Below are 21,059 nucleotides of genomic sequence, written 5' to 3'. Positions count from 1 at the left end.
AAGAGGATCAGAGGAGAAAACGCCTGCCTCTCACAGAGTACGCGCTGATCAAGGCTATTATTATGACAACCATTTTCCTCTCTAATGGGGCTTCCCTCGTGGCTCAGATCCTAAAGAATGTGCCTGCAGTGCAGAAGACGGGGTTCCATCCTTGGCTCGGGCAGATGCCCTGGAGAAGGGAATGGCAACCCACGCGGGTGTTCTTGCTGGAGAATCAAAGGGCTCAGCTGGCGCGGGGCCCCTCCCTCGCCAGCCCAGCGAGGCCGTGCCCTGGGGTTAGGCCGGGCCTCGCACCCCGCGGTCCCCTCGCCCACCTCGCCCTCGCGCCTCCAGGCGGCCTCCCGCTGCTCCAGCTCCTGCCGGCCACGCGCCCAGTCGCTGGTCACCTTGCGGATATCGTCCCGCAGGGCCTGGTTGGCCGAGCTCGCCTGGTCCAGCTGCTCCCGGAGCAGCGCGTTCACCTGAGCCAGGCTGGCGCTCCTGGGCAGGGCAGAGAAGAGCCGGTGGGTGCCTGGGCGGAGGGCGGCCGGCCCCGCGCGCCCCCCGCGGGCCCACCTCTGCTGCTCCTCCTCCAGGCGGACGAGGGCGCTCTCCAGGTCCTGGCTGTGCCCTGCGTCCTGGGGTGGGGGGAAGCGGGGGCGTCAGATTGGGCAGGGCAGTAAGGGTCAGCCCTGCCCTCCGGCGCCCACCCGCAGCCGCAGCTGCTCCAGCTCCGTGCATCTCTCCAGCAGCTGCTGCTCTGTCTCCGAGCTCTTCTTCTTGCACTGGAGAATCTGGGGAGTGGGCGGAGAGTGGGTCAGTCGCGCGGGTTGGGGTTCCGGAGCGGAAGGTGCGCGCGGGGGCGGGGCGGTGGCCAGACCTTGGCCTGCAGCCGCTGCACCAGCTGCGCCTGCCGCTGCTGGCCCTCCTGGTAGGCCTGCAGCTTGCGCCGGTAGGAGGCCTGCTCTTCCTGCAGCTGCCGCCGCAGCTCCACACTCTGCAGGGCCAGCCCCCTGGGCTCCTGGGCTTCCGGCTCCCCGGACTCCCGCCGCACAGCCTGCTCCAGCTGCGGGGAAGGGCCCCGGGTGAGAGTCCTGCGCCTCCCCAGAAGGCAGGCTCAGGCCTCTGTAGGGGGCGCCAGGCTGGACCCCAACCCACGATGCCTTGCAGGCCCAGGTGGGCAAGCCCAGGACGCGATGCACGTGTGCATGGCCAAGCATAACCACAGAGAAGGCAAGCACAGACACACAGGGCGCGCAGCGACGCACAGACAGGGAGTGCAGCGACGCCCAGGGCACGCAGGGACACAGGGTGCGCAGGGACGCACAGACAGGGCGCGCAGGGACGCACAGACAGGGCGCGCAGGGACACAGGGCGCGCAGGGACGCACAGACAGGGTGCGCAGGGACGCACAGGGTGCGCAGGGACGCACAGACAGGGCGCGCAGGGACACACAGGGTGCGCAGGGACGCACAGACAGGGCGTGCAGGGACGCACAGACAGGGCGCGCAGGGACGCACAGACAGGGCGCGCAGGGACGCACAGGGTGTGCAGGGACGCACAGACAGGGCGCGCAGGGACGCACAGACAGGGCGCGCAGGGACGCACAGACAGGGCGCGCAGGGACGCACAGACAGGGCGCGCAGGGACGCACAGACAGGGCGCGCAGGGACGCACAGGGTGTGCAGGGACGCACAGACAGGGCGCGCAGGGACACACAGGGTGCGCAGGGACGCACAGACAGGGCGCGCAGGGACACACAGGGTGTGCAGGGACGCACAGACAGGGCGCGCAGGGACGCACAGACAGGGCGCGCAGGGACGCACAGGGCGCGCAGGGACGCACAGACAGGGCGCGCTGGGACGCACAGACAGGGCGCGCAGGGACACACAGGGTGTGCAGGGACACAGGGTGCGCAGGGACACAGGGACGCACAGGGACGCATGCAGGTGGGCCCACACACGTATGTACACAAAACACAAAGCTGCCCCTGGGACAAACCTTAAAGGCCCTGGGCACGCTCCCAATCACCCAGCGCCCTGCGTGGGTGACTATTAGATCCATGCCCATCCACCCGAACCCTTCGGAAACCTGCCGTTTGTTCCCCACTGCATCTTAGTACAGTAAGCGTCCTACGCTAATGGATTAACAGCACACATAACACACTCAGAGGTACCTATACACATGCACACACGCGAGCTCAGAGACACGCACACACACCACACACAGGTCGTCTCAAACACCCCCAGGCTGACACAGACGGACTCACCCGGCTCCCACTCTCTACACACAGTGCTCAGGTTTCTAAGAGGCGAGCACAAGTGCCCTGACACACGGCGTGGCTTATGAACGGCCTCCCAGCCCAGCCTGGCCCCTGGGTCTCTGCTCCCTTTCACTGGAGGGACCTCCACCCCATCCCGTCCCCCACGCCCAGGCAGCCTACAGCCACTCCGCCACCCGACCCTGGGGTCAGCAGCCTGCCGGCTCTGACAGCCTCCACTAGCCCAAACCCCCTCACTCCTCCAGGTACCTGCTGGTCCCAGGGGGCTCCCAGCCTCCTCCAGCCGTCTAGAAAGGAGGGAGGAGACAGCCGAGGATGGCCGGGCTCAGAGGAGGACGGTGCCCAGAGTGGACCGACAGCCGCAGGGCCGAGCCCAGAGCCTGGCCTGCGAGAGGCGGGGCAGGGCATCCATTCACACGCCCACCCACGTCCGGTCCCAGGGAGGCCAAAAGCAAGGACGACGACCATCACCCACTTGGACCAGGGGGCCGGGGTTAAGCAGTGCACCAGCAGAGGCTCAGGGAGCCACCAAGCTGAGAACAACCTCATCTCCACCCCCACCCCAGGGACAGCGCTGGGACAGGGTGACTGTGCCCACAGAGGCTGTGAGGCAGCTGCACTTATATTGGGGGAACCTGGTCTGAGGGTGCAGGAGAAGGCGATATGCAGGGGTCTCTCTCCCTGGAGGGCAGGCAGCAAGTCCGTGGCCAGTATCTGCGCGGGGTCCGCCTAAGTCGGGTGAAGGGTGGCGCATCTGCTGGCCGCGGCACCGCGATGCTGGGTGTGTGTCGGGCATCAGTGCAGGTGTTTCGTGGATGGCGGGGCGGCGTTTCGTCGTTTGTCTCCATGTGTGACCCTGTGTGTCTGTGTCTGGGCCTTCACGGGGACCTGGGTGAGCTGGCATCTGTGGTCCAAGGCGCACGCTGTGGTGAAGCAGATGGGTACATCTGCGTGTGTGCCCATGTGTCCCTGCATTTGTATGCCTGTGTGCATCTGTACACACCTGTGACTGGCAGGAGGCGTCCAGCCAGTGTTGGGCTGTCTGCAGTGTGGGCACACCAGCTCTGCCATGGTGTGTGGCTGTGCGTGCGGGTGGGATGGTGTGGTGTCTGGTGCAGCTGCTGTGAATCCGAGTGTGTCCTCTTTGTGGGCTGTGTTGGTGTGTGTATATAGAAGGGCTTCTCAGGTGGCACTAGTGGTAAAGAACCCACCTATCAATGCAGGAGACATAACTGACCTGGGTTCGATTCCTAGGTTGGAAACATGCCCTGGAGGAGGGCATGGTAACCCCCTCCAGTATTCTTGCCTGGAGTATCCATGGACAGAGGAGCCTGGTGGCCTATGGTCCACGGGGTCACCAAGCGTCAGACACGACTGAAGCGGCTTGCACGCATGCACACGTGCGTGTAGAAAGGGTCTGATGGTGGCCGCGGTGTGTGTCTTGCACAACGGTGTGAACCAGGCGCCGGTCGTCTCGGGTTTAGAGGGGTCCCTGCTGCCGTGTGAACCAGGCGCTGGTCGTCTCGGGTTTAGAGGGGTCCCTGCCGCCGTGTGAACCAGGCGCTGGTCATCTCGGGTTTAGAGGGGTCCCTGCCGCCGTGTGAACCAGGCGCTGGTCGTCTCGGGTTTACAGGGGTCCCTGCCGCCATGTGAACCAGGCGCTGGTCGTCTCTCGGGTTTAGAGGGGTCCCTGCAGCTGCTGGTGCTTCACTGCTTCCCAGGGCTTGCAGCCAGACCCCTGCCCCTCCAGCCACACCCCACCCCTTTCCACAAACTCTGCCCCTCACAAAACATTCTTTCAATTTCACTCATAAATCAAAAGGGAAGCAGGCTGCTCCCAAGCCAAGGATGAAAGAAGTTTACTGTCTCCCCTAGCAACCCCCGCCCCACTGCCCGCCGCTACGATTGCGGGGTCCAGGTTACCATGGACACTGTGGGAGCAGGGCTGGCCCGACACCTGCTCCTCCGGGATGGGAGAGCGGGGGCCTCACAGGGACCCAAGGTCCCCCCTCTGACCCAGGGCGGGTCACTGCCTCAGCCGCCCCACACACAGCTGCTGGACACAGATCACTACCTCAGCTCCACCCTGCTCCTTGAGGTGCTAGGAGTTTAAGGGGTCTAAACAACCTCAAGCCAGGCCACATGCGCTGCTGTGGCTGCAGGCCCCACCGCCCGCAGCCCAGGGCCATGTGGGCAGCCGAGAGGGACGATGCCCCAGGGCCGCGGCGCCCAGGGCAAGGGCTCAGTCCGGCTCTACCAGGGGCTTTGGCCCTGCGATGCCCTCCCTGGGCCTGTCTCCCCACCTCTCATGAGGTGATCTCCAGGCCCTGATATTCCCTGGGGTCCCACCCCCAGGGCAGGCCCCAGGGTCATCCTCATCTGACCAGGTGGGGCCCACTCACACCATGGCAGACAGGGGACAGTCTCACGCCAGGCTCCCTCTTCATGCTACCCCAGCCTACCCAGCCACAGGAGGGAACTTTCTAGACTAACGCAGTCCCCCAGCCACGTCCTCGCAGGAAAGGGAGTGGCCCCCTCCACCTCTTCTTCCTTTCCCCTCCCAGCATGGGGGGCTGTGCTGCCCCCACTGTCTTTTAGAAGCTGGCATTTAAGAGGCAGACCCCCGGGGCCTGACACTGTGCCAGAAGACCCAAGGTGACTGGCCTCAGCAGGGAGGGGCTGGCTCGGGCATCACCAACAATGCGCATTAGCCCAGTCTGCCCCCCACACTCCCTGCAAGCCCTGGGAAAACGAGCCCTGCACTGTGCCCAGCGCCGGGGGCCGCTGTAGGCCCCCCGCCCTGCTTCTCTGCAAGTCCTAACAAGCCGGGGGCTTATCCCGGCAGGCGGATGCCAGGACATGGGCACAGCCCACACCCACAGGGAGGCACAGATCGCTCCTCCCACTGTGGGGTCACAAGCCCTTGTGTAGACAGGCCCAACTCAGTGAGTCCTGGGCAACCCTGGCTTGCCAGTCCCGCTCAGGGAACCCTGGGCCAGCTTCAATCTGCAGGCTTCAGCTTTCCGCTTGCAGTATCAGGGGGTCACATCTGAGGTACTTCCCCTTTTTCCAGAACCAGCTGCCCCCTGGGACTCCCAGCCCAGTGGCCTCTTCCCATCCCCAGGAAACAAAGCCACAATGCAGAGCCCTGGGCTATGTGACTCCGACGCTTTCCCTCTCTGAGCCTCGGTGAGCTCCTCTATTACATGAACATTGTAACGATCCCAACTTCGGTATCTTAAATGTAAAGCTCCCAGCACACACTTGGCACACAGCAGGGGCTTGATAACCCACAGAAACTATTATGTGTTATTCCATTACCACCCACACACCCCCTCCCATGGGCACACACACACTCCCTCCCTCATGCAGCTCTCTCACCAACTTGCAGCCACCATCAGCTCCCCAGGGTCGCCTGCCCCGAGCCTGGTGGCCTAAAGGAGACAACACACTAAGAATGACCCGCGCCCAGCACACTGCCCCCCTGACCTGGCCCGCGGCACAGGCCCCCAGACACAAACCCTGTCTGGACCTGGACGCAGGCCTGGCCACCCCTTCCTTCCTTGGCGGGGCCTCACCTGGGAGAGCGGGCCAGGTCTGCGCCCACCCCAGCCTGCTGGGAGGACCCCAAGGCCCAGGCACATGGGGGCACAGGGTGATGCCCAGAGACTCAAGGGGCAGTGGGGGACTCTCGGGGGTCTTGCTCTCTGTGCCCCGCCCCAGGACAGCCGGGGATGAAACACTCAGGCTCCCGGCACTTCATTCCCTCATCCCATCGGTTCCTCGCAGCTCTGTGTCATCACTGGCCCTGCTGCGGACAGCAGGCGTGCAGCGTGGAGAGGTGTATTCGAGGCCACTCGAGAGGGCAGAGTCGCAACTTGAACACAGGTCGCCTGGCTGCAGGGCCCACCCTTCCCCGGGGGCGCTGCGCAGGCTGCCTCCCACCCCGAGGCCGGGGAGCCGCGCGGCCCACAGCACCCACCCTCTCGCTGAGTGCACTGCACGTGATGGCCAGCTCGTCGCGCTCCGCCCGGCTCTGGGCCAGCAGGCCCTCCACGCGGGCCAGCTCCTGCTGCAGCAGCTCGGTCTCCTCCTGCAGTGGCAGCACAGAGGCCATCTCGGGGGCTGGACCTGCAGAAGCACGGCAGGCTCACGGATGGCTTCCACCTACGTCCAGAGGCACTGCCTCCCCCAACAGGTGCCCCACCCAACCCTGGAGGCAGGAAGATGGACCGGGTCCCCGCAGGGAGCTGCAGTTGAGTGGGCCTTTCCCAGACTCTCAAAGCACACAGGAGGTTGTGGGGGCCGCCCTCCCGGGGCCTGGGGGCCCATGAGCCTTCCCGCCCAGGTGGAGAACGGGCACTGCCAACCGCAGGCCACCTACAGAGCCCTGAGCTGAGCTGAGCTGCCTTCTTCCTGTTGTCTTGGACTCACCCAGGTCACCCCTTCCCTGGGAGAGAACGCGGTGTTTGGGGTTTAGTCTTGGCAGCAGGCTGCCTGCAAACAAGGAGGAGATGCTCAACCCCACCTTCTCGCAGCAGCACATGGAGACAAGTCTACGCAAATGACACCTCCGAGCCTCTATTTTCTCATCTGTAAAATGGGACCCTCCATCATGGGTCTGTGCCTGCCTCACAGTGAGGATTCAAGAAATGGAAGCTGCAGTCGTTACCGTCCTCACGACTGCGGACAGGACGTGGGCAACAGGAGACGCAGGAGTGTCTGGGGCGGGGCGGGGGCAGGGAGCGGTACCTGCGTTCTCAGGCTGGGAGAGGCTGCGGGTGACGATCTCCCTGATGCGGGCAGGCAGGCCGGCGGGCCGCGAGTCCTGGGCCGGCCCGACCCCAGGAGGCTCCTCTCCAGAGTCTGCAGGGAAAGTGGGAGGGTCTGTGGGGGCCTGAGACCCGGGGCTCCCTTGCGTGGGTGGCAAAGAAACAAAGTGCTGCCACCCGAGACATGGGTGCCCAGGAGGCGCTCAGGAAACCCCCACCTGGAAGGAAGCTTGGGAGTCAGACTCGCACGAAGCCCTACAGGAAGACACTCCATGCGCCCCTGCCCTGGGAAGGAGGCCCCCGGGGGCCAGAGAAGCAAACCAAAGGCACGGCCCACTCATAGATCCCACCCCGGGGGCTCCCGCCCAGCACACGTGAAGACCCCACAGTGCTGGCAGGGGTCACCACAACCCTAAAACCTGGAAGTGGGGACTCCCCTTCACTCCAGGGGCACTGGACAGAGCCCCGGAACTGAACCCCAGAACCCCTCCACCCCCACCCTGGGCGAGAGCTGCAAGCGGAGTCCCCCCCCTCCCCGGCGAACCCACGCCCACACCCCGAGACGCGCCGCCCCTCACCCTCTCCTGCGAGGCTCCGCGCCCCTGCCCTGCACGGGGCACAGCCCCAGGCCCACCTGGATAACCACCTCCAACGACTGCTCCAGCCCCAAGTTCATGGGGGGCGGCCGTGGGCACCCTCTGCAGGCCTCTGCCGGGGGGCCCCGGAGACCCACCCCGACTCCCCCACAGCCAGACCGCAGGCTGGGCGCCGAGCAGATTAGGCTTAAATCCGGCGGGTCCCACGTGATCACAGGGTGGGCGGGGCCGGGAGAGGGGAAAGGAGGGTGGGGGAGGGGAGCCTGGTGGAGGACGGAGGAGGCGGCGGCGTGAAGGGGCGAGGGGAGGAGAGCGGGGAGGACGGAGGGGGAGCGGAGGAGTGGGAAACGGAGGGAAGGGTGGGGAGGGCGTGGAGGGGAAGAACCGCCCAACACACGCGCGCGCGCACACACACACATCCCACCCTCTCCAGAGGGGGAGGATGGGCCGGGGGCTCCGAGCTCCATCCTAGCCTCCCACTGCTCCTCCCCTGGGGCAAGGAGGCTGTGCGGTGCAGCGGGTAGGCCATCAGCTCCGGAATCAGGGCCACAGTGGAGTCCCGCTCTGCCACTTGTAGGCAGTGTGACCCACGAGTTACCGAGGCTCAGTTTTCTCGTGAAACTGACAGCACTGACAGGGTCACCGTGAGGATTGAACGGGCTGAACCGAGTGCGGGGTCTGACCACGGCTGGCACGGCATGAGCAGTCAGAGCAAGGCGGCTGCTGTTCCCGCTGTCGCTGGCATCGCCCGTCTGGGCTCCTGCTACCTCTCGACCCCCGGTCTCCGGGTGTTCTCTGCTCTAATGCTGTGTCACATTTGTGCGATCACTTTGAATCCTCACCTCAACCCATTTCCTGATGAGAAAACCGGGTGCAGAGAGCTGGGGGCTCTCACCTATTCCAAACTGCGGCCACTGCAGGGAAGGGGAAGCAGCCCTAAACTCTTTCCACTTAAGCCAGGCAGCCTCCCAGAGGGCCTGGGGGCAAGGCAGGGGCATTTGCACTCCAAGGCTCTACCAACCTTGTCTAGATCAGACCCAGGAATGCAGCAGGTGCCGTATAAACGCACAACAGTCCAAGCTGAGCCTGAAACCCTTGCCCCCAACTAGGGAATCTGCTCTGAAAATGGAAAATCTGGAATGGAAAACCAGGAGCTGGCACACGGAGCCAAAAAAATAAGTGCCTCGATGTTGCCATGACAACCAAGGCCAGATTTAGGCAAAACTAGACTCAGAGGCAGGGAGCTCTCACCACAAAAACCTGGGGCTCCATCTTCCCACCTCCAGACACAGCCTCCAGGAACCCCCCCTACAGGCTGCACACCCATAGCCAGAGCAGAGAGGGGCCACAAACACCCCCGGCCAAGCTCTGCAGCCCTGCTTGCCAAGATGGGCAGAGAGAGGCCCCAGATATGCTTGGTGAACTGAACTAAATTATTCCCCACCAGGGCCCTTAGGGGATGGGGGAAGGGAGTCAGATGCCAGAACGCTTGGCTCTGCCCACAGAGTTCTCCCCATCACTCCTTCTGGGTTCTATCATAGAGCCCAAGAAACCATATCTAAACCCTGTGTGTACATGCACTTTCTAATGTTCATAGCTTCCATCCAGTTCTCAAAACAACTGAATTCCTCACGGAAAGCTCTGGATATTATAGCTTTAGCATCTGACTGCCAGAATTTGGCTGTGCCTCCCCATCACCTGTGTGCCCAGGGCCAATGACTTTGCCTCTCTGAGCCTCAGTTTCTTTATCTGTAAAATAGGATAATAACAGTGCCTGCTTTTACCATGAGGTTTAAAAAAGATGCGAGAGACGCCCTCGCAACGCGAGGGACGCCGGCCCCGGCGCAACGAACCACGCAAAGAGGTGTGGCCATGAGGAGCTACCCCATGCCTGAGGCCAGGGCCGGCGGCCGAGAGGAGCTACCCCACGTCCAACAGGCGGTGGCTGCGCGGGCGCAGGAGGGCCGAGAGGAGCTACTCCGCGTTCAAGGTCAGGAGGGGCGGCCTTGAGGAGATACCCCTCGTCCAAGGTAAGGTACAGCGGCTGCACTTTGCTGGAGCGGCTGTGAAGAGATTTTCCACGACCGAGGTAAGAGAAACCCAAATAAGACGGTAGGTATTGGGAGGGGGCATCAGACGGCAGACACACTGAAATCATAATCACAGGAAACTAGTCGATCTGATCATGGACCACAGCCGAATGTGGTCCACTGGAGAAGGGAATGGCAAACCACTTCAGTATACTTGCCTTGAGAACCCCATGAACAGTAACAAAGGGCAAAATGATAGGATACTGAATGAGGAATTCCCCAGGTCGGTAGGTGCCCAGTATGCTACTGGAGCTCACTGGAGAAATAACTCTAGAAAGAAGGAAGGGATGGAGCAAAAGCATAACCAATACCCAGTTGTGGATGTGACCAGTGATAGAAGCAAGGTCCGGTGCTGTAAAGAGCAATATTGCATAGGAACCTGGAATGTTAGGTCCATGAATCAAGGCAAATTGGAAGTGGTCAAACGGGAGATGGCAAGAGTGAACGTCGACATTCTAGGAATCAGTGAATTAAAATGGACTGGAATGGGTGAATTTAACTCGGATGACCATTATATCTACTACTGTGGGCAGGAATCCCTTAGAAGAAATGGAGTAGCCATCATGGTCAACAAAAGAGTCCGAAATGCAGCACTTGGATGCAGTCTTAAAAATGACAGAATGATTTCTGTTCGTTTCCAAGGCAAACCATTCAATATTACAGTAATCCAGGCCTATGCCCCAACCAGTAATGCGGAAGAAGCCGAAGTTAATCGGTTCTATGAAGACCTACAAGACCTTTTAGAACTAACATCCAAAAAAGATGTCCTTTTCATAATAGGGGACTGGAATGCAAAAGTAGGAAGTCAAGAAACACCTGGAGTAACTGGCAAATTTGGCCTTGGAGCACGGAATGAAGCAGGGCAAAGGCTAATAGAGTTTTGCCAAGAGAATGCACTGGTCATAGCAAACACCCTCTTCCAACAACACAAGAGAAGACTCTACACATGGACATCACCAGATAGTCAACACCGAAATCAGATTCATTATATTCTTTGCAACCAAAGATGGAGAAGCTGTATACAGTTAGCGAAAACAAGACCAGGAGCTGACTGTAGCTCAGATCATGAACTCCTTATTGCGAAATTCAGACTTAAATTGAAGAAAGTAGGGAAAACCACTAGACCATTCAGATATGACCTCAATCAAATCCCTTATGATTATACAGTGGAAGTGAGAAATAGATTTAAGGGACTAGATCTGATTGATAGAGTGCCTGATGAACTCTGGACGGAGGTTCGTGACATTGTACAGGAGACAGGGACCAAGACCATCCCCATGGAAAAGAAATGCAAAAAAGCAAAATGGCTGTCTGAGGAGGCCTTAGAAATAGCTGTGAAAAGAAGAGAGGTGAAAAGCAAAGGAGAAAAGGAAAGATATAAGCATCTGAATGCAGAGTTCCAAAGAATAGCAAGGAGAGATAAGAAAGCCTTCCTCAGTGATCACTGCAAAGAAATAGAGGAAAACAACAGAATAGGAAAAACAAGAGACCTCGTCAAGAAAATTAGAGATTCCAAGGGAACATTTCATGCAAAGATGGGCTCGATAAAGGACAGAAATGGTATGGACCTAACAGAAGCAGAAGATATTAAGAAGAGGTGGCAGGAATACACAGAAGAACTGTACAAAAAAGATCTTCACGACCAAGATAGTCACGATAACGTGATCACTGACCTAGAGCCAGACATCTTGGAATGTGAAGTCAAGTGGGCCTTAGAAAGCATCACTATGAACAAAGCTAGTGGTGGTGATGGAATTCCAGTTGAGCTATTTCAAGTCTTGAAAGATGATGCTGTGAAAGTGCTGCACTCAATATGCCAGCACATTTGGAAAACTCAGCAGTGGCCACAGGACTGGAAGAGGTCAGTCTTCATCCCAATCCCAAAGAAAGGGAATGCCAAAGAATGCTCAAACTACCACACAATTGCACTCATCTCACACGCTAGTAAAGTCATGCTCAAAATTCTCCAAGCCAGGCTTCAGCAGTATGTAAACCGTGAACTCCCAGATGTTCAAGCAGGTTTTAGAAAAGGCAGAGGCACCAGAGATCAAATTGCCAACATCCGATGGATCATGGAGAAAGCAAGAGAGTTTCAGAAAAACATCTATTTCTGCTTCATTGACTATGCCAAAGCCTTTGACTGTGTGGATCACAATAAACTGTGGAACATTCTGAAAGAGATGGGAATCCCAGACCACCTGACCTGCCTCTTGAGAAACCTGTATGCAGGTCAGGAAGCAACAGTTAGAACTGGACATGGAACAACAGACTGGTTCCCAATAGGAAAAGGTGTGCGTCAAGGTTGTATATTGTCACCTTGCTTATTTAACTTATATGCAGAGTACATCATGAGGAACGCTGGGCTGGAAGAAGCACAAGCTGGAATCAAGATCGCTGGGAGAAATATCAATAACCTCAGATATGCAGATGACACTACCCTTATGGCAGAAAGTGAAGAGGAACTCAAAAGCCTCTTGATGAAAGTGAAAGAGGAGAGTGAAAAGGTTGGCTTGAAGCTCAACATTCAGAAAACGAAGATCATGGCATCTGGTCCCATCACTTCATGGGAAATAGATGGAAAAACAGTGGAGACAGTGTCAGACTTTATTTTTTTGGGCTCCAAAATCACTGCAGATGCTGATTGCAGCCATGAAATTAAAAGACGCTTGCTCCTTGGAAGGAAAGTTATGACCAACCTTGATAGTATATTAAAAAGCAGAGACATTACTTTGCCAACCAAGGTCCCTCTAGTCAAGGCAGTGGTTTTTCCCGTGGTCATGTATGGATGTGAGAGTTGGACTGTGAAGAAGGCTGATCGCCGAAGAATCGATGCTTTTGAACTGTGGTGTTGGAGAAGACTCTTGAGAGTCCCTTATACTGCAAGGAGATCCAACCAGTCAATCCTAAAGAAAATCAGTCTTGAATGTTCATTGGAAAGACTGATGCTGAAGCTGAAACTCCAATACTTTGGCCGCCTGATGCGAAGAACTGATTCATTGGAAAATACCCTGATGGTGGGAAAGATTGAAGGCAGGAAGAGAAGGGGACAACAAAGGATGAGATGGTTGGATGGCATCACCGACTTGGACATGAGTCTGAGCAAGCTCCGGGAGATAGTGAAGGCAGCGAAGCCTGGCGTGCTGCAGCCCATGGGGTCACAAAGAGTCGGCCATGACTGAGGGACTGAACAACAACAGCAGAATTAAGACAGAACTAAATTATGCCATTTCAGACCTGGCCCATAAAAACCTCCCACGAGGACTTCTCTCCTTCCCTGTCCCCCAGCTGGAAGGAAATAACGCTGACTTCCTAGAGAATGCTAGAGCCACAAGCTGGAAGGGGTCTGGGTCTGTGGGTCACCATGCAGAAAGCCACCTAACAGGACTTCTCATGAATGAGAAATAAACTGCTGTTGTGCTAGACTTAGCAGGACTGAGACTTCAGGATTTCACTATCACATCAGCTGTGCTGTGCTTAGTTGCTCAGTCATGTCCGACTCTGCGACCCCATGGACTGCAGCCCGCCAGGCTCTTCTGTCCATGGGATTCTCCAGGCAAGAACACTGGAGCGGGTTGCCATGCCCTCCTCCAGGGATTCCTTCTCAGGGATCGAACTGGGGTCTCCCACGTTGCAGGTGGATTCTTTACTCTCTGATCCACCAGGTAAGCCCAGGAATACTGGAGTGGGTAGCCTATCCCTTCTCCACGGGATCTTCCCAACCCAGGAATTGAACCGGGGTCTCCTGCATTGTAGGTGGGTTCTCTACCAGCTGAGCTACCAGGGAAGCCCATCAATCACATCAGCCAGAATTACCTTAATGCCTCCCCACTGTTACGTAGTTAATACCACTGGTCTTTGTTTCGTGTGTTTGTTTTATGGTTGCCAGCATGAGGGATCTTAGTTCACCCACAGGGGATGGAACGCCTGCCCCCTGCAGTGGAAATGCAGAGTCCCAACCACTGGACCGTCAGGGAAGTCCTCCGGGTTGGCTGTTATTAGTGCTATCATCACTAGTACCAGGACCCAATCCAGAACCCTGCCTGCTGCACTGCAGCCCCTCAGCCAGTGTTGGGTGAATGAACACAGAGAAGATGCCCTTTGCACTCACTCCCTCCCCACTCTTGCTGAGCCCTCTGCCTGCCCCGCAGAGCTGCTGTGTGCCAGGTCCAGCTGCGGGCACTAGCCAAAGAGTCCCTCAAAGGCTACTCAGGAATCTCAAATGTACCAGCTGCTCTTACCCATTATCCCTTCTTTATTCTCCAGTTGCTGACTAGAAATTATAATAAAAATACTGAACCTACCATGAGCCAGACCCTGTTCCCAAAATTCTGCACCTCTACCTTATCTTTTTAAACCTTCTTGACAGCCCCAGGATGCTGCTACTGTTCTACCACTTTACAGATGACAACAATAAGCCTGGGTGGAGTTAAATGATTTGCTCAGAAACACTATTTTAGGAACAATCCCAGACGTTCTCCTTACTTATCGCAAGTAATAACACTTTCCTTTCCTCTCCCCCCAAAAAATTATTTGCTCAAAGTCATCCAGTCATGGATGAGTTACAAGCTGGAATCAAGACTGTTGACAGAAATATCAACAACCTCAGATATGCAGACAATACCACTCTAATGGCAGAAATCAAAGAGGAACTAAAGTGTTTCTAGATGAGGGTGAAAGAGGAGAGTGAAAAGACGAGCTTAAAACTCACTATTAAAAAGCTGAGATCACGGCGTCCAGTCCAGTCACTTCATGCAAATAGATGGGGAAAGGTGGACGCAGTGACAGATTTCCGCTTCTTGGCTCTAAAATCACTGCAGATGGTGACTGCAGCCATGAAGTCAGAAGATGATTACTTCTTGGAAGGAAAGGTATGAGCAACCTAGACAGCATATTAAGAAGCAGAGACATTACTTTGCTGACCAAGGTCCGTCTAGTCAGGTCTTTCCAGCAGTCATGCACAGATGTGAGAGCTGAACCATAAAGAAGGCTGAGCATCGAAGAATCAATACTTTCGAACTGTGGTGCTGGAGAAGACACTTGAGAGTCCTTTGGATGGCAAGGAGATGAAACCAGTTCATCCTAAAGAAAATCAACCCTGAATATTCATTGGAATGACTAATGCTGAAGCTCCAATACTTTGGCCACCTGAGGAGAACAGTCAACTCATTGAAAAAAGACCCTGATGCTGGGAAAGACTGAGGGCAGAAGGAGAAGAAGGTGACAGAGGATGAGATGGTTGGATGACATCACCAATTCAATGGACATGAGTTTGAGCAAACTCCAGGAGATGGTGAGGGACAGGCAGGCCTGGAGTGCTGCAGGCCATGGGGTTGCAAAGAGCTGGACACAACTGTGGCTGAACAAAAGCAACAAACCCAGCCATGAAGAGCTGAAGCCACAGGCGAGACCCACGTGGGCCTGGTTCCGAAGTTTTAAACAATCACACGATGGCGACTGTTATGTAGTACTTACTGTATGCCAGTCACCACCCCAGGTTTCTGATGTGTATTAAATAAGCCACTGCCACCTCTTGCCCAGCCTGCTGAGATGGCTCCTCATGGGTGTCCCTACTTCCTCTCTTGTCCCCCACCCCAGTCTGTTCTCACACAGCCCTCTTCTGTTCAGCCCCCACTCCGGCTACAGTCAGGCTCAGAATAAAATTCAAAGTCCTACCTCGCCCACAAGGCCCGCTCGATCCAGCCCCGGTCCACCTCTCCACCTCATCTCTCCTCTCCCCCAGCGCACTCCTCCCCAGCCATGCTGGCCCTCCTGATTCTCAAACACACCAAGCACGCTGCACCTCAGGGCCTTTGCACCTATCACCTTCTCGGCCTGGAATGCTCTTCCCCTTTCCTTTCACGGCATACTCCTGCTTCTCAACCAAACCTCAGCCAAAAACGTCACCTTCTGAGAGTGTGAACCCTGATCTTCCAGCCAAAGCAGTTCCTGCCAGTAGCGGTTCACTGTTTTTTTTCCCTACAGGTATGCTGTTGGTCTGCTCCAAGGGCAGGAACCAAGTTGGCCTCGCTTACTGGTGTCCCTGCAGAGCTTAAGGCCCCAAACGCCATTAACAGCTGTTGAATGAGTGAAGGAATGCTAGGAGACAAACAGTAACACAGGAAACTAAATGAAGAAGAAAACATAGGAAGGAAAAGAAACTTTCCCCAGGTTTGGCGGGGGTCACACAGGGCAAGTCTTGGCCTGTGTATTCTCCACAGAATGGGATCCCACAAAGACCCCAGGATCACATATCCAACAGCAGCCACATCTCAGGAGCCCAAGGTTAAAAACCGGGCCATGTCCCCCACAGCGGACACCCGGGTGGCAGGGGTAACTAGTCTCCAAGGGCTGACCCAGGGCTTGAGAGAAAGACGGGAGAGTAGGAACAAAGTCAAAGAAATCTCCCAAGATCCAAGGTTTCTGACTCCTGAGGTCTTTCCTGACTGAGGAGCCTGCCCTGGCCTTAGCCTCTGCTCTGATCTGGCCACAGGATTTGGTTGGTAAGCACCTGCTGTGAGTTTAGCTAAGGAAAACAAGAAATCTCAGATGGTACCCCTGTGTCGCTTCCCTCCAACCGTCTCCCAATCCCCAAGACAAGTGGAGGTCCCAGAGGGAGCTGGGGAGACTGGTCCCCAAGAAGGCAGACATCGGCTTGGAGCGCTGTCCTCTTGTGTTTCCATAAAAATCACAAGGGAGCCGGCTCACAAGGGCAACCCCAGAGATCGGGGTCTCAGGCCCCACGGTGAGAGGCCCCAGGAGGGCCCAAATCCCTGCAGGGTTTGCCATCTTGGCGAACTCAGTGGACCGCGCTGGGCCTCAGTCTCCTCATGTACAAAAGGGGGCTTCTTGCGACTTCGTAGGCTGCACTGAAACAAAATCTCAAGCGTGGGGGGCAGGGCCGGCGCCTGGCCCACCGGAAGCGCAGCAAGGGATGCCTGCTGGTGGCGGAGTTGGGAAAGGCCTGTCCAGCCGCGCGCGAGGCGACGCCCCGACGGAGAGGCGTCCGTCTGGAGGCCCGGGCGAGCCCCCGCCTCCGCTCGCCCACCCCAGGCCGCGGGCATCCGGCGGGATTTGGAGCCGGACGGCGGGCAGGACGTCCGCAGAGGCCGCGAGCGCTCTCCGCCAGCGGCGGGCCGGGCAGCGCGAGGGGCGGCGCGCGCCCTGAGGCCCCCAGGCCCGGGGACCGCGGCTCCGGCCCGCCTCCGCGCGCGCCCGCCGACCCGCCTCCGCGCGCGCCCGCGACCCGCCCCACCCGCGGCCGCCGCCCGCCGCGCGCGCCCGCGCCCCTGGCCCACGGCAGCGCGCGCCGCCTGCTTCCTACCTTGGTGCGCCAACGCCGCTGCCGCGCGGGCCGAGCGGGCCGGCCGGAGGGCGGGGCCAGCGGTGGGCGGGGCCAGCGGTGGGCGGGGCAACGGCGGGCCGGGGGCGGGGCCGGTCGCAGGGGGCGTGAGGCGGGCTCTGTCCCGGGAGCCACACTGGACGGAGGGCTTTTCCCACAGGGCTGGATTTACTGCTCCGGACAGTGAAGTGAAGTGAAGTCGCTCAGTCGTGTCCGACTCTCTGCGACCCCATGTCTACCACACTCCTCTGTCCATGGGATTTTCCAGGCAAGGGTATTGGAGTGGGTTGCCATTTCCTTCTCCAGGGGATCTTCCCAACCCAGGGATTGAACCCAGGTCTCCCGCATTACAGGCAGACGCTTTACCATCTGAGTCACCAGGGAGGTCAGTACTCGGGACAGTACTAATACCCAAACAGGGATTATTAGCTCCTTATGCCAAAACGGGAAACTGAAGACTAAACCAGTTGCTCAGGGCCTGGAAGCTGCAAGGTGGTACAGTCGACTTGGAACCGAGACCCAGCGGCAGTCTGGGGTTTTGTGTCCCCTGCTGTTTGGTCACTAAGTCGTATCTGACCCTTTGCGGTCTCATGACTGTAGCCCACCAGGCTCCTCTGTCCTTGGGATTCTCCAGGCAAGAATACAGGAGTGAGTTGCCATGCCCCTGTCCAGGGGATCTTCCCGACCCTGCGATTGAACTCCCGTCTCCTGCATTGGCAGGATTCTTTACCTCTGTGCCACCTGGGAAAGCCCTGGTGCCCCCTGGCCCTGCCTTGAAGGCCTTAAACTCCTCAAGTCTGGCCTCAACCCATCGCCCAACCAGACAGAGGAGGCAGCAGCTACTTGACCTGCGGGGAGAATCTCTTTGTTTTCCTGATCGTCCTGCAGTCTCGGATGAGGCACTCTAGCCTCAGCTTGTTCGTGAGTAAAATGGCAGAAGCCCATGTACTGCCCCTTCCGTCTCAGAAGCTCGGGTGCCTTCTGCACATGGAATGGGGATAAGACCATAGAGGAAAACTGGCTTTTGAAACTAAACAGCGATGTGTCCTGCCTGTTCTAACAGTAGGTTAGATGTCCATCCTCTCAGTGGGCCTCAACGTCCCTGCATTCTTGAAGGCCCTGGATCCATTTCATAAGGGGGAGGCAGGCAGGTCTGAATCTCTAGGGTGGAGGAAGGAATGTTTTGTCTGAAAAAGCATGTTTGATTTTGTGATTTTTCATTTGGAAAAAAGTAAATTCCCACAAAGAAAAGCAGCAGGCCTACAGCTGATGGTTCTGTGTTTCCTCACCGGTAGGAGGGGATGGATGGTGGTGGCGCTCAGTTGTGTCCAACTCTTTGCAACCCCATGGACTGTAGCCCATCAGGCTCCTCTGTCCATGGGATTTCCCAGGCAAGAACACTGGAGTGGGTAGCCTCCTCGAGGGGATTTTCCTGACCCAGGGATCAAACCATCATCTCCTGCTCGGCAGGTGGATTCTTTCCCACTGTGCTACCTGGGAAGCTCCCCGAACAGTAGCTTTATCTTTGTCAAAGCTTGGGTTTTACAGCTGAGAAACTACACTAGGGGCTGCCAATGTGTCCTTCGGGCTCTGATACCTGGGGATGATGCAGGCAAGGCTGCGACCTGGGCCAGGCCTGAGAGCTGTGGTCCAAGATTTGGGTCAATCCCTGGGGTCTGGGATGAGGAGGGCTGTGAGGTTTGGAGGAGAAGGGCACAGTTTCCCTGTGGTGTCCCTGGCCCAGCCTGAGGAGGGCTGACCGACCTCTGCCAGTAAGCAGATGGGTCCCCAGCTTCCCCAGCGTGACTCAGGTCTGTGTCAACCTGTCCAGAATCTCCAGATTTGCTGAATCCCTACCCAGGCCCAGCTCCTTCATGGATCACAGCCTTGTCGTGACAAACCTAGACAGCATATTAAAAAGCAGAGATAATACTTTGCTGACAAAGGTCCATATAGTCAAAGCTATGGTTTTTCCAGTAGTCGTGTACAGATGTGAGAGCTGTACCATAAAGAAGGCTGGGTATTGAAGGATTGATGCTTTTGAACTGTGGTGTTGGAGAAGACTCTTGAGAGTCCCATGGGCTGCAAGGAGAACAAACCAGTCAATCCTAAAGGAGATCAACCCGGAATATTCACAGGAAGGTCTGATGCTGAAGCTGAAACTCCAATACTTTGGCCACCTGGTGTGAATAGCTGGATCACTGGAAAAGACCTTGATGCTGGGAAGGATTGAAGGCGAAAGGAGAAGGGTGTGGCAGAGATTGAGATGGTTGGATGGCATCACTGACTCAATGGACAGGAATTTAAGCAAGCTCTGAGAGACAGTGAAGGACAGGGTAGCCTGACGTGCTGCAGTCCATAGAGTCGCAAAGAGCTGGACATGACTGAGCGACTGAACCCAGGTGCTGACAGGCTCATGGCCTTCCCAGCCCACTTCTGGTCCTGCCTGTACCCACAGAGTCCTCACTTCCAGAATGTTGCTCACAGCGTTGAGGTCTGAGCTCAGACCCTGCTCTGAGCTCCAGGGTCTGTGCTCTCGCTTCTTGCCCATCTCCCCAGCGGACCTGTCCAGGCCCATCTGCACCAAGTGTCCCTTGGGGGTCCCAGTGCCCACACCTCGCGGGCAGCCCCCACTGGCAGCCTTCCACACTGCTGGCTGTTAACCTCCCATTCTCTCATTCCATCCTCCGTCCCCTTTGAACTCTTCTGTGAAGGGGAATTGTAGGCTACAGGTTCTAGGGTTATTTCAGCTTTACAGATGAGGAGGCCAAGACGTCGCAAAGGTGCAGTGGCTTGCCCGAGGGCACACAGCGCAAAGTCCAGTGGGTCTAACCTCATGCTCTTTCCTTTCCACCATGGCACTGCCTCTGGAGATTTTGGGAGGGACAGCAAACAGCTCCTCTCTGCTGGACCTTCTTACCCTGGGGGCTCCCAGGAGCCCATTGCAGGGAAGCACACACTGGCATCAGTCCTCCCCCAGAGGCTTTGAGCCCGCTGCCGTGCTGACCTGGGGCTCTGTTCAGCTCTTCCTGGCCTGTGGGCACTTGAACCCACAGGGCTGATGACCCTGGTTGCTGCCCCATAACCAGGTGGCACCCAGCCCTGTGCCCCGGGTCCAGCCACCAGAAGGGTTATGCCAGCTTCACTGTGGAGGGATCTAAGTCTGCGGCTCTGGTAATGGAAACACGTGACTGGGACTTAGCACCCACAGGCTGCTAGGGCCAAGTGCTTGCGAAACCCAGGTGCTAGGCTGGGTTGGACTCTGCACCCCATTGGCAAACCAAATTAAGCAGGAGACTTAGAGGACATGTGTTCTGGTTAACTGGACTTGCTGGATACCTTCAGGTTAACTGACAGGGTCTTTTAATAATGCCTGACTCTTTTAAGCCTTATTTACGCTGCGGCTGGGCTGGCTCTGTGCTTCTGCGCCCGCTTTCTCCGGTTGCTAAGGGTGGTAGCCAGTCTTTGTTCTGATGCTCAGGCCTCTCGCCGCAGTGCCTTCTCCTGCTGTGGAGCACGGGCCTTGTTGCCCCGCAGCATGTGGACTCCTCCCGGTCAGGGATCCAACCCGTGCCCCCTGCAGTTGGGGCATGGAGTCTTAACCACAGGACTGCCGGGGAAGTTCCTGAGACAAATCTTACATGAAGGGCACAGAACAGTGCCTTGCAGACATAAGCAGTAGCTGCTGGCACAGAAAGGGCAAGTGAGGCCCCAAGGAGCAGGTCAAGTGACCCTCCGGGGCCGTGCTGCCATTAAGCATGTCCAGACCCTCCGACTCCCGCTTGGACGCCCTTCACGACCTTTTGTGTCAGTTCTCTGTCGCTGCCCAATGACAGCACCACAAACCTGGCAGCTTCAGACACACTGACTGTTTCAGGGCACAGGGGTCTGGGCACAAGGTCCTCTGCAAGGCTGCCAGGTGCTGGCAGATGGAGCTCATCTGAGGACCGAACGGGGAAGGGTCTGCTCCCCAGCTCAGGTAGCTCTGGCAGCGACTGGGTC

At 57.5% G+C, this 21,059-nt stretch overlaps 1 protein-coding gene across 3 annotated transcripts in view; it reads right to left on the bottom strand.

The window, feature by feature from the left end:
- The window catches only part of CROCC (ciliary rootlet coiled-coil, rootletin), a 53,970-nt gene extending 37,171 nt beyond the window's left edge, over positions 1–16,799 (bottom strand). The window contains exons 1-7 of one of the 3 annotated variants that reach the window (XM_055397018.2): positions 14,427–16,799; positions 7,013–7,126; positions 6,243–6,391; positions 860–1,045; positions 690–773; positions 556–617; positions 315–480 (exon numbers count right to left, since the gene is read on the bottom strand). In XM_055397018.2, coding sequence (XP_055252993.2) covers positions 315–480; positions 556–617; positions 690–773; positions 860–1,045; positions 6,243–6,377 — 633 coding nt within the window. In that variant the 5' untranslated portion in view covers positions 6,378–6,391; positions 7,013–7,126; positions 14,427–16,799. Of the gene's footprint in view, positions 1–314; positions 481–555; positions 618–689; positions 774–859; positions 1,046–6,242; positions 6,392–7,012; positions 7,127–7,666; positions 7,808–14,426 lie in introns of those variants that run through there. The other 2 variants (XM_088842867.1, XM_088842864.1) reach the window with 2 other exon arrangements.
- Between the last annotated feature and the right edge of the window lie 4,260 nt (positions 16,800–21,059).

The sequence above is a fragment of the Moschus berezovskii genome, chromosome 2 (genome assembly GCF_049115385.1).
Source record: "Moschus berezovskii isolate FMDL1 chromosome 2, NW_MosBer_1.0, whole genome shotgun sequence".
Classification (NCBI taxonomy): domain Eukaryota; kingdom Metazoa; phylum Chordata; class Mammalia; order Artiodactyla; family Moschidae; genus Moschus; species Moschus berezovskii.
The sequence above is the reverse complement of the archived record's forward strand: the minus strand, read 5'-3'. Positions and strand labels throughout refer to the sequence as shown.